Consider the following 14,095-nt stretch of genomic DNA (forward strand, 5'->3'; position numbering starts at 1 on the left):
GAAAATGTGAAACCCTTGATACTTCTCACATAGACACACAATACAGTACTAAAAGAGGCTGTTAGCAAATATTAAACTTCACAGCTTTTTTCACACTTGCTTCTCGGTTTCATCTTTAATGTGTGAAAAATATAGTGCACGCATTTTTTTTTTTTCAAAACGGAAACCTGATATCACCATATAATTTGACGAGGCATGCAGTCGAAGTACAGGTGATTGTTTTTCTAAGTTACAATACTTCCTCCCATCATGGCTTAATATGCAGAAATAACTGCAAGTAAATCTTTGCATGTTGATTTCCCTGTTATATGTAAACACTGACAATGATCTGTTTGTTTAAACCACCTGCCATGTTACCATCTGGCTCGACCAATGGCATGAGTTCGGCACAGCCGTTTTGTTATTTTGACAAACAAATTTATGTGATATTTTTTATGATTAGCAGTTGCCTAGCAATCATTGGGAACACCTAAACAACCACCTTCTTAGCATTCAGAACACATTTGCAATTTTGCTTACACTTTATTTTAAGGTGATATAGATACATTGTTCTTACTATGGAGTTACTGTTAGGGTTTGGTTTAGGGTTGGTTACTTGTAATTATGCATAATTTACTTTACTAATGTGTAACTATGTCAAAATAAAATAAAAATTTTCAGTACCACAGACATCTCAATGTCGAAATTAGTCTGATTTATCTGAATTCACCCTATACCTTACCATGAAACTAAAATGTAGGTCTGCCCCCGACTAAAGATATTTCTAGTTGACTATTAGTCATTCATTTAAGCCATTAGTCGACTAATAGCACATTTATTTTAATTTAATTATTTATATATATACTGAGGAGAATACTGAATAATATATAAATAGGTGTTTAACATATACAGGCGTAATATAGCCTATTCTGCGTGCAAGCTTGCCGCAAAGGACCGGCAAAAGTAATGATTATGAACGTGTCTGGATTATTTATTAGTAAAGTAGTGTTTTCTGAGTCAGTGTCGGCTGCTAAGATGAAGTTGACAATGCTGACCCATCTCAGCAGTATAGTGGATGCTCCTTTAGAGAGAAATACACCTTTTCATACGGATTACATAAGCAGAGAGCAAAACTAGACTGTCAGTATACAGAAGTGTGTGTGTGTTTATGTACACAATGAACTGTGGTTCTACTGCTAGAACCTTTTAAAGGACATCAGCCATCTTGGTTGAGTTTACTGGAGAACAAGGACTTGAAAAGGTGGACAGCTTGCACCTGTTAGGCCTTGATAAGGATCTTGGAAATCTTGGGAAAGTTACAACTTGCCTCAATTGAGATGGTGACTTAATTTCTGTGACGAACAACAGGAGTGTAAAACACTGATGAGTTGATTGCCTCCCACACCTTTGTTTGAATGCGTGATTATTGTATTTTGTACTTTCATTTCAAGTTTTATTTGCTTTTACATTTTTGTTTATTATAAGTAGAAAAGTACCCAATTAAAAGAAAGCAAGGCTTTGATTTAAGTGTTTTAGAACATACCACAGAGAAATCTTCTGACCAAGTATTTTAAAATAATTTAGGCCAGATTCGATTTACTTTCCCTAACCTGAGATTAATAAATAATAAGGTTGAAAGTGTTGAGATCAAAGTACACACCACAAAACAATGGTAATATATTTTGTATGGTACTTAGAGTCCTAATCCATATTATAAATCAACTATATTGCATGGTAACAATGTATTTTACTTTATTTATACTACATGTACTTGCTATAGCAATAACAGTAAATTATGCATAATTACAAGAAACTAACCCTAAACCAAACCCTATCTTTATAGTAAGTACATGTTGTTAATTTATACTCAGTTACTTATTTGGGTAAGTCCAATGAGTAACACTTTACTTGAAGGGGTGTGCATAAGACTGACATGACACCTTCATAATCATGACCTGACACATGTCATGAATATGAAAGAGGGTTTATGCATGTTTATGACAACTGTCATTAAGTGTCATTCACTCAATTATGTCATTTTTAATGCAAAGATGACATTGTTTGAGATGTCCAAGTTATGACAACTTGACATAAACCAATACATCATAACCTGTCAGTGTCTTTGTCATGACATAATTTAGCTTTATGGGTTAACATTACGTTAAACTGTCATGTGGTTGGTTTTGACATTGGCTGTCGTGCGGCCGTTATAATAGTGTCATGAATATGTATCTTAAACTCAGCTACAGTGGTACAAATTGAACTTGTCATTAAAATGTCATTAATTGACAATACTCTGACAAATAATTTTATAACAGCGTCATGAATATTTTTCATTTCATTGTTTTTTTTGTTTTGTTTTTTTGAAATTTCCTCCAACAGAAGGTCAGATAATAGACAATTTCAAATTTCTTAAAAAAGATGACACTGTTATAAAATAATGGTAGCACTTTATTTTGGGGTCTTTTAACTAGTTGCTTATTACTATTAGCGTGCACACTGTAAAAAAAAAATCCTGTAAAAAAAATACAGACCAATACCTGTAAATTTACATTTATTTTTAACAGTGCATATTACTAGAATATTGACTATTTATTAGTAATTAATAAGCACATATTAATGACTTATTCTGCATGACCTTATTCTAGATTCCTTATCCTACCCAATACCTAAACTTAACAATTAACTATAATAAGCAGTAAATTAGGAGTTTATTGAGGGAAAAGTCATAGTTAATCATTTATATATGTGTTCTCTATACTGAAGTGTTACCAAAATAATGTAATGTAATGTTAACCCATAACGCTAAGTAGATTAAGTTTGATAATTAATCTGCTATGTCATGTTTATGACAGGTTATGATGTCTTGGTTTATGTCAAGTTGTCGTAACAAAGACATCACAAACAATGTCATCTTTGGATTAAAAATGACATAATTGAGCGAATTACATTTAATGACAGTTGTCATAAACATGCATAAACCCTCCTTCATATTCATGACACGTGTCATGTCATGATTATGAAGGTGTCATGTCAGTCTTATGCACACCCCTTCAAGTAAAGTGTTACCGTACAAGGTAACTATGTCACCTTAAAATAAAGTGTAACCTATTGCATCTATGGTTATAGTCTATGATTTAAAAAAAAATGCAAGGCAGAAAACATTAAATGTGCTGTATGTAATATTGAAAGCTAGCTGCTGAAATATTGGAGAGGGTTGTTTTTCCCGCTCCTCCACCTCAGACTCGGTGCTGACGCGGGTTACCAGATTGAGGACATGCAACAGGAGCGAGCGCAATTGACAATGGAACACTGTAAATTGCTGAGTTGATTTATCCGCGTTGCGTTATATCCGTTGATAGATTTTTAGATGGATGCTGAGGCTTTTTAGGTTGGGTATTATCTGTGATCTCTGCCCTAGTTTGTTTACTGGCTTCTAAGGCTACAATACACTGTGTTTTCCGCAAAATGGCAACCCGGAGTATCGAAATGCTTTAGGGTAAACTGGCAGTGGGCGGGATCACACAGACCAAAACATGCAACAAACATTTCAAAGTAGAATAACTGGCTGTAGCTTTGTTTTTCTGAGAAACAAGTGAACTTAGCATGTTTCCTAAATCTCTGCAAACATTTTATGCTATTTTTGTGCTTTAGTACAGTCACAAAAATGACATACAGTACCTTTGATTACAAGGCATGTTTATTTCTTAAAAGGCTTTGTTCACAGTGATTACAGATGACATTACAGCATGCGGTCAGTGAGTGTGCAGTGATACTGCTCTGTAAATGCTGTAACAGGTCTCTAATGAGGTCACGAGTGATTGATGGTGTGACTGTAATGGCTTCTAACTGGCCATCAGTTAACAAACACACATCTGATCCTCCACTCTGCCTCCAAGCTCTTCACATTAGTCCCGTTCAATCGCAGGCGGAATCAGTTTGTTATCGAGCTCACTGGTCTCGGAGATTAGAAATGTGTGTGTATTTAATGTATTTCAATATTTCTCTGTGTTACGTGATCTACGGTCAGAATGAAATGCTCCATATGTGTAGTGTACACTATATACCGTTTTTAAACAAATATAATTTTAAACCTCATATGATTTCAGTGCATTGGATGTTTAATTTAGCAAGTGTCATTAATAAAAATGGCTATTTACCTTTACATTTATTCATTTAGTAGACAATTTAATCCAAAGCAACTTACAAAATTGAAGTAAAAATGCAAAAGGAAAAAAAGAAGTTTTGTATTTTTCATATCATAGCAATTTTGTTCTGTTTTTTTGCATGTCTAAAACCTAAGTTCATCAAATTACTTAAGATAGAGATATTAAAAATAAATCACACTTGATTTAACTTATGGCTCATTCATCACAGAGAATGGAAGTTCAAGTTATTTTTATTTTAAAATTATGTTTTAATTTAGTTATACATTTTATATAATTTATTTATAATTTATTTTTTAACATAATTTTGCATATTTGTTTTTGCTTTATTATGAAGCTTTAAACAGAAATTAGTTCTGCAATATTTGTCTGTAAAGCTGTTTTGAAACAGTGTACATTGTGTAAAGTGCTATATAAATAAAACTGACTTGAAACAGATTGCATTGTGGGACATGTAGTCTTCTGCTCAGTGCGTGCTGTTTTATGCTGCATCATCTGGGAATATACAGTAGTAGATCATCCAGGTATTCCAAATTGTATTCTGCATACTGCAGGAATGGTAGTTTTAAACTGTTAGTTATAAATTGTCTTGCACTTACTTTCCCTCACCCTCATTCAGAGATTCAGAGATCAGTGGGGGGAAAAGCCAGTAACAGAATGAGGAAGTGTGTACTTGCATTTAAACTTTAGTTTTTAGCTGACGTGACTCTTGCAACAGCTGTTTCGCCTAAAATTAAATGTAATTTTGTAAGTGAAAGACTATGCAATAGCATATTGGCGTACTACTCTTACTAACCCACTACATTTGTCAAAATATGCATCTATGGCAAACTTTAATAAAAACTGTATCCCATTGTGCTCTACTCTACATGTGACGAATGAATCGTATTAGTATTCCATTCTCAACATAGCCAAAAATGATGGTCTGATCATTGTGTTTTAAGCACCAGGTTCATGATGGACAACATGAATTATTGCATATTTGATCAATGATTAGATGAGCTTAATTGCTACATAATATGCTTACAAATATGTGTAAGATTTTTTTTTTTTGAAAGAAATTAATACTTTTATTCAGCAAGGACACATCAAGTTGTATCAAAAGTGACAGTAAAGACATTTATAATGTTGAAAAAAATCCTGATAAAAATGTATCACTGTTTCCACAACATTGTTAAAAATGTTAAATGTTTTCAGCATTGATAATAATATAAAGGATCATGTGACACTGAAGCGTGGAGTAATGATACTGGAAATTCAGCTTTGATCACAGGAATAAATTACATTTTACAATATATTCATGTAGAAAACAAGTATTTTAAATTGTAATGAATATTTCACAATAGTACAGATTTTACTGTATTTTTAATTTAAAAAATACAGCCTTAGAGAGCATAAGACACTTATTGACCCCAGACTTTTGAATTAGTTACTTGAGTGTTACTTTGAATTAGTTACTTACCCCATTTACTTGAAAACAAAAGTTACAAACTAAACTATCCTTTTATTTAGTGTAATCTGTCATTTGAGAAGGTTAATTACTGCCACCTAGTGCTAATTTCTCTATAAACAGATATATGTATATGGTTTCACAACACACATAGATTTTTCAGTATTGGGACAAAAAGTACATTTTATATATAATATAAAATATAAAATATGCCTTTGTTTTTTTTTTGTTTTTTTTACAAGTCTAACATTTACTGTAAGAATGAGTTGATAGTACCATTTTTGAGCCACAACAATAAACTCAAGTGGTCATCTTTTATAAACCTTTTTGGAGTGTGTTGACAGTTGTGGTTTGTTTTAAAAGAAGACGCTTGGAGCTTAATTTAAGCTTCAGAGTTAATAATATAAGTTAAAAAAAAAAAAGTTACTTATGCTGAAGTATAGTGGTACGGAAATGGTTTTAATTAAACAGATTTATCTGTTTTATTGTTTGTGTGTGTAGCTGGAGCTACTGTGTTTGGCGGCTCAGAACGGTGATGTGGACGGCGTTCGGTTCTTGCTGCAGGACGCACGGGTTGTGGTTCCACAGGAACCCAGCGAACGTAACCCTGCCGTCTTAGCGGCACATCACGGACATCAGGTGTTGGTCCGAGAGCTGCTGGACTCCATACCACGTGAGCAGAAACCAAAATCTACCTTCTTAAAGTCAGCATGAAATCTAATTTGTCAATATTGTGGTATTTATTAAAAACGACACAATATTGTGAGGTTATGAGGTTTGACTCCAGGATCCAATGGGGTTACGAGCTCTTTTAATACTTTTCATTGGTTAAATATTTGCAAAAAGCACAGACATAAAGTTTAACCAATAGTAATGATTTATAAAAAAATATGGAGATACAAGGTTTCCGCCCTATAGCAATGCTATGATTTGATGGTACATGATTTTGGAGGTTTTTTTGTCTGTTGTTTTGTCTTTGTTTTTTGGTATTACATATATCAAAACATGATGATTTTCTCCACAACATTCTTTTTCTTTAGGTCCGTGTGTCCGTAAGGATCTGCTGAAGTGGATGTTGGCTACGGCGTGCCAGGAGGGTCATATAGAGGTGGTGAAGCTGCTGGTTTATACGTACAATGCTGATGCCGAGGACTGCGCAGTGAATTCAGGAGAGTTTGCCATGATCACCGGTTTGCCCCTGTACGCCGCGGCGCAGGCAGGTACTGTAGGCTTCTGCTCATCCTATATTTCACATTATTAATACAAAGGCAATAGTCTAACAGCACCCGCCCACTCTTTCAAATATATAGCTTGAATCACAACATTACAAACTTTGATTTGAAGCAAAAAAAAAAAAAAAAATGAAAATTTGACAAAAATGTAAAGGTACAAGTACTAAAATCCCATGAAGCATTGTGAACAGCATAATCAAAAATGATGGAGTCTACTCATTTAAAAATGTTGATTATACAAAAACAATACATTTTAAGTTTACTGCAAAATATGCACATATATAAACAAATATTTAAGTATTTTAAGAGCGCAGTGCATCAGGAGAGTTAGTGCAGAGCTAAAGAGTACTTTTAGTGCATTTTGATTGTGGCGACTTTTTGCACTATCTATCTATCCTATCTATCCTATCTATCCTGTCTATCCTGTCTATCCTGTCTATCTGTCTGTCTGTCTGTCTGTCTGTCTGTCTGTCTGTCTGTCTGTCTGTCTGTCTGTCTGTCTGTCTGTCTGTCTAACGTCTGTCTGTCTGTCTAACGTCTGTCTGTCATTCTATCTGTCTGTCTGTCTGTCATTCTATCTGTCTGTCTGTCTGTCTGTCTGTCTGTCTATCTGTCTGTCTGTCTATGTCTAAATTAATCTAGTTAAACTTTATGATCATGAACTGCACACTAGGCCTGAAAAGTGAAACCAGGGGAATTTTGACAGTGTTCAGGTTTCCCGCTTTGATCCAGCACACGCACATGCACTTCCTCCGTTGTACACACTTCCTCTTTCAGCACAGAGGTGTGGAGAAATAAAGCAAAAGTTCTTCCTTGTCTAACTCAACTGTGTTTTCTCCTCTCAGGAAATACAGAGGTCGCATGTTTTCTGCTGCAGAATGGAGCCGGATTCTCCTCGTACACCCTGATGGATCACGCAGACTTCAGCAAGCAGCTGCTCAGACAGCGCCTCCTGCAGGACAAAGACACGCCTGCGGATGGGAGACTGCTGCAGGTGAGACTGCTTCGCACTCTTGACTGACCGAACTATTTTAGGATCAGCGCTGCCATGAACAATACTGCGGCTTCTTTTTTTACAATCGGTGCTAGTTCCTCTTTATAAATTTATTACTTTTTAAACTCACACACTGGACAAGACTTTTGATACCTGTGCACAAACATTATCTATCTATCTACCTGTGTATAAAAGTGTATATTTTAGTATTATATTCAAGTATATTATTCAGTCTATTTATACTCTAATGAGAGTTAGCTGACATGTAGTTGCAAAGTTACTTTCAGTGTCTAAAGTGGGATGAAGTGTTACCTTTATATTTTTCTTAATTTTATTGCTATATTGAATTACATTGTATTATCCTGTACTATGTATATATGTGTTTTTCTGTGTTTTTATTGTATTTTGTATTTTACTAATTTTCTTATTATATTTTATTTTATTATATTACTGCTAAATTTACCTTTTTTTGTACTCTCAACATTCACCGTAGTAATGTATTATGATCAATACCGATGTGATTTCACAAGGATTCTTTAATCACCACTTCTTTAACTCTGTGTCAGGAAAATCCTACAGATTTTCACTTTCCTCATCCACAGGCTGTACAAGTTGAGTGGTCAGGACTGAAGCTACCCTGGTTGGATCTAGACTGGTTCATGGACGTATCGTCTCGGATCACAGTTCTGGATCTGTCTCATAATTGTCTGTGCTCGCTGCCGTCTGTGGTGCCCTGGGGTCTGATACACCTGCGCTCGCTCAATCTCTCCCACAATCAGCTCAGAGATCTTCCCACCCCAGCGTCATCACAGGAGATCATCTGCAGCAGGTCCGTAAGGCTTCCACACACCACTCAAAAACCAGGAATATCAACACATTTTAGAACTGGAAGTCATTCTAGAGAGTTATCCTCATTATCCTCATGCCTGAAATATTTTTGACTAGATAAAATGACTTTTCTGAGTGCACTCTTTATAAAACAACTAAAAAAAATCCTTATCTAGAAATCACAAAATGGAGAAGTTGAAGTGAAGTATCAACTGTGTCTCAGATGTTTCTCCTAAAAGTTCATATCAGTGTTGTTTTAGTATTATTTTATATAATATTATTGGTAACACTTTACAATAATTTGTTAACTTTAGTTAATGTATTAACTAACAATGAGCAATACATTTGTTACTGTATTTACTAATCTTTGTTAATGTTACTTAAAGGGTTAGTTCACCCAAAAATGAAAATTCTGACATTAATTACTCTCCCTCATGTTGTTCCACACCCATAAGACCTTCATTCATCTTCAGAACACAAAATAAGATATTTTTGATGAAATCTGATGGCTCAGTGAGGCCTCTATTGCCAGCAAGATAATTAATACTTTCAGATGCCCAGAAAGCTACTAAAGACATATTTAAAACAGTTCATGTGACTACAGTGGTTCAACATTAATGTTATGAAGCGACGAGAATAATTAAAAAAAATAAAATAAAATAGCAACTTTATTCAACAATATCTAGTGATGGATGATTTCAAAACACTGCTTCATGAAGCTTTATGAATCTTTTGTTTCGAATCAGAGCACCAAAATCATGTGATTTCAGTAAACGAGGCTTTGTTACGTCATAAGTGTTTCGAAATTTCAATAGTTCGTGTGACTTTGGCAGTTTTTATTCAAAACAAAAAATTCGTAAAGCTTCGAAGCTTCATGAAGCAGTGTTTTGAAATCGCCAATCACTAGATATTGTTAAATAAAGTCATTATTTAGGTTTTTTTATTAAGGTTGAACCACTGTAGTCACATGAACTGTTTTAAATATGTCTTTAGTACCTTTCTGAGCATCTGAAAGTGTTAATTATCTTGCTGGCTATGCAGTCCTCACTGAGCCATCGGATTTTATCAAAAATATCTTAATTTGTGTTCTGAAAATGAATGAAGGTCTTGCTGGTGTGGAACGACATGAGGGTGAGTAATAAATGACAAAATTTTCTTTTTTGGGTGAACTAACCCTTTAATAAAAATCCAACTGTTCATTGTTTGCTCATGTTAGTTCACAGTGCATTAACTAATGTTAACAAATACAACATTTAGTTCTAATAATGTATTAGTAAATGTTGAAATTAACATTATCTAAGATTAATAAATGCTATAGAAGTCTTGTTAATTCTTACTTCATGTTAACTAAAGTAGTTAACTAATATTAACTAATGAAACCTTAGTATTACCATATTATTAATATTTTGATTCAGCTTTTATTTATATTTTTCAGTTTTCCGATTTTTATTTAGGTTTTAGTAATTTTGATATATGCTTTTGTCATTTTTCTTAGTTTTGACTTTTTAAAAATACATATATTTTTATTTCAGTGTAAGTAATGTGAGATTACTGTGGTCTCTTTCTCTGGAGGAACATCTGAGAAGCAAGACACATAAACAAAAGTCTACATTCAGTCTCAATGCTGTCTAGGAGAAACAATTGAGATATTTAAGAGCTCATTTGTGATTTTTCTTGTTCACATGCTAAAGTTGACCACAAAACATTTATTCAGTTGACGTGCCTCATGTAAGTTGAATGTAATCAGCAGGTCTATTTTAGCATTTTAAATCCAAATGTTTTGCCCCAAATTCAGCACAGGAAATGTGAAAAACATCGGCAGATATTGTCAGGCCCATTACCAGTGGTGAACAGTGCCATCATCTCTCTCTCTCGCTAATAACTCCTCTTTTGTCCATGTCTTCTGTAGATTATGTCATGTGAATTTCTCTGACAATGAGTTGGAGTGTCTCCCCGTCGGCCTGCTTCACCTCGGCCAGTTGAAATGGATTTCTGCAGCCAAGAATAAACTCACCAGCCTCTTCAACATCCCTAATGGTACACACAAAGCTGACACTCCCTATCGGCTTCTGCCACACGCACAGATCTTAGCTTTAGCAGTACAGACAACAACATTAACTACTCAGTCGCGCACTCTGTTTGTCTTATCGTTCACCCGCAGCGGTTTCAGCAGTTCGATTCAGGATCGCGTTACTGCACCGGGACTTTACCATCAAATTAAAATGTTTGTTTCCTGCTCCTTAGCAGATATTATTTTCCTTTCATCAGGCTTTTAATGAGTGAATTCATTTAAGATAAGTGTGGCTTAAGTCTCCAATTAATAGTATATCTACTATTAAACCATGTAATCCAAACCTCAAAACCAAAGTGTCTTTTATGTGGAACAATTTGCTTGAAAAGGTGCTCTTTCTTCACAATCAATGACAATAACTTTAATATTTTATTTTTCCTAACATACATTTTATATATATATATATATATATATATATAAAATGTATGTTAGGAAAAATAAAATATTAAAGTTATTGTCATATATATAGTGTGTGTATATTATTATATAATATACACACACTACCATTCAAAAGTTTGGGATCAGTAAGATTTTTAATGTTTTTAAAAGAAGTTTCGTCTGCTCACCAAGGCTGCATTTATTTAATTAAAAATACAGTAAAATCATTAATATTGTGAAATATTATCACAATTTAAAATAACTGTTTTCTATTTGAAAATATTTTAAAATGTAATTTATTCTTGTGATGGCAAAGCTGAATTTTCAGCATCATTACTCCAGTCTTCAGTGTCACATGATCCTTCAGAAATCATTTTAATATGATGATTTGCTGCTCAAGAAACATTTATTGTGCACAGATGTACAAAATATTTGTGTGCAATATTTGTTTTTTTTTCAGGATTCCTTAATGAATGGAAAGTTCAAAAGAACAGCATTTATTTGTTACATTTTAAATGCCTTTACTGTCACTTTTGATCGATTTAATGCATCTTTGCTGAAAAAAAATAAAAATGAATTCTTACTGACCCCAGACTTTTGAACGGTAGAGTATAATGTTACAAAAGCTTTGTATTTCAGATAAATACTGTTCTTTTGAACTTTCCATTCATTAAGGAATCCTGAAAAAAAAGTGCACAACTGTTTTTAAAATTGATAATAATTAATGTTTCTTGAGCAGCAAATCATCATATTAAAATAATTTCTGAAGGATCATGTGACACTGAAGACTGGAGTAATGATGCTGAAAATTCATCTTTTCCAACACAGATACAAATTACATTTTATATTATATTCCAATAGACCTCTTTGGAGCAGACGTCACAATTACGTCACTTGTAGCTGCGCGCGCATAGTGGTTGCAGAAAAATAGCGGTAGCAATTAGAAGAAAATGTGCAAAATCCACAGAACAAGAGAAAAACGTTTTTTTGTGCCTCTGGATGTTGGAATCGGAATGCAAAAAAATATAGTCTTCATTTTTAAAGAAAACCATCGTTGAAAACGTCCTTTGAAGCTAAACGGAGACGTTTCACAGACTGGACTGATGACACCTGCAAGGATTAGTCTACTATTAAAGCAGGAATAAGTCTACATAATATTCACATATGCAGTTCAGAGGACATACATACATAGCAGTTACAGCATGAAATAATATTTGAACCTATAACATTTTACATAGATAACTTTTAAACAGTCTATAAAATTTATATTTCACAATTCTGACTTTTGTTCTTGCATTTGCGTGTTTATGACTCCCAGTTCGGCCATTATAACTCGCAATTGTGAGTTTATTTCACAATTCTGAGGGGAAAAAAAGTCAGAATTGCAGAATAAATTGCAATTCAGAAAACGAGTATAACGAGTTACAGGATAACGAGCATATCTCACAATTCTGTTTTTCTTTTCTTTATATAAACTCAGGTTTGCGAGAAATAAAAGTCAGAATTGTGAGATATAAACTCGAAATTAACTTTTTTTTATTCTTTATTTCGTGGCTTCCATAGACTGCTACTGCTCAACTGTCATTTTCTGCAACCAGGTAGGCTCCGCCCATAAAAAAACGTCATCGCTGTTTGCAAACACCAAATTGGTCTATAGAAAACAGTTATTTTAAATTGTAATAATATTTCACAATATTACTGTTTTTACTGTATTTTTAATTAAATAAATGCAATCTTGGTGAGCAGACAAAACTTCTTTTAAAAATATTAAGTCTTATAGATCCCAAACTTTTGAACGGTAGTGTATATATATAAATTTGTGTATAAATGAATTGTATACTTTTTTTAATACATTTAATTATTCATACATATTTTATTATATATTAAATGATAAATAATTTATAAATGCATACGTAATTTTTATTTAAAAAAAAAAAAGTTCTACCTACCATTTTTAAGCATTCCTAAAGTACCTAAATAATTTTTTTTTGTTCTGTGCCTCTGTAGTAAACACTTGATTTTGCACATTATTTAATTCATGTAATGAAAACAGCAAGCATACAGTTACTCTGAATGGTTGTTCAGCATTACATGGCTTTAAGTGGTTATCATCTCGCAGATGTGTATTAGTATGAGCGCACTAACAGGCGTTTTTCTGCTGCAGGCACTAACTGGATCGGCCTGCGTAAGCTGCAGGAGCTGGATGTGTCCGATAACAGCCTGACGGATCTTCCCTCCTCCATCATGCACTGTCTGAAGGCCCTCAGCTGTCTCAATGTCAGCAGAAACAAACTTACCAGCTTCCTGGATCCCTGGGCCTGTCCTCTGGTGTGTCACTGCTGCAAACACAATATCTCATATGATCACACGCGTTTAGTGCAGTCTATAGGGCTCGAGAATCTAAATTTTTAGCAACATATTTTTAAATGAAGGATTTTTTTTTTATTGTTTTGCTGTTTTTTATTTGTTTTATTATTATTATTTATTTGATTTTTTTTCTTATTTTCTTATTTTGTTGTTTTTGTTTTGTTGTATATTTTATTGTATATAATTTTGTTGTTTTTATTTTATTTATTTGTTTTTGTTTTTATTTATTTGTTTTTATGAGGTTATTGTCATTTTATTAATAATTGTTTTTATTTTATTTTATTTTACAATTTTTTTTGTTTAATTTATTTTATCATATTACCATTGTTTATTAGCATTTTTTAATTATTTAGTTTTATTTTCTTTTAGAGGACCAAAATATTAAAAATAAAATAATAAATATGGAACTGAAATGGTGCATTTTAATGCAGTTAAATACATAAATGTATTTACAAAAACTAACAACAGTTACAATCAAAGGAAACAGAATGTTGCATGAATGTCACAACTATGGCATTCATTTAACCCAAAATGCAAAACTATGTACCATGGTATGATGGATAGCAGTACTATTAGACCAGGGGTCTGCAACCCAAAATGTTCAAAGAGCCATATTGGACCAAAAAAACA

The 14,095-nt window shown here is 33.3% G+C and overlaps 1 protein-coding gene across 6 annotated transcripts in view; it reads left to right on the forward strand.

Annotated features, from left to right (window-relative positions):
• The window catches only part of lrrk1 (leucine-rich repeat kinase 1), a 111,985-nt gene that overhangs the window by 18,112 nt on the left and 79,778 nt on the right, over positions 1 to 14,095 (forward strand). For 4 of the 6 annotated variants that reach the window (XM_067401379.1, XM_067401383.1, XM_067401380.1 and 1 more), the window contains exons 4-9: positions 6,097 to 6,268; positions 6,636 to 6,815; positions 7,673 to 7,821; positions 8,388 to 8,650; positions 10,559 to 10,686; positions 13,263 to 13,426. In XM_067401379.1, coding sequence (XP_067257480.1) covers positions 6,097 to 6,268; positions 6,636 to 6,815; positions 7,673 to 7,821; positions 8,388 to 8,650; positions 10,559 to 10,686; positions 13,263 to 13,426 — 1,056 coding nt within the window. The remainder of the gene's footprint in view (positions 1 to 6,096; positions 6,269 to 6,635; positions 6,816 to 7,672; positions 7,822 to 8,387; positions 8,651 to 10,558; positions 10,687 to 13,262; positions 13,427 to 14,095) is intronic. The other 2 variants (XM_067401382.1, XM_067401384.1) reach the window with 1 other exon arrangement.

This window comes from Chanodichthys erythropterus, chromosome 11 (genome assembly GCF_024489055.1).
Source record: "Chanodichthys erythropterus isolate Z2021 chromosome 11, ASM2448905v1, whole genome shotgun sequence".
Lineage (NCBI taxonomy): Eukaryota > Metazoa > Chordata > Actinopteri > Cypriniformes > Xenocyprididae > Chanodichthys > Chanodichthys erythropterus.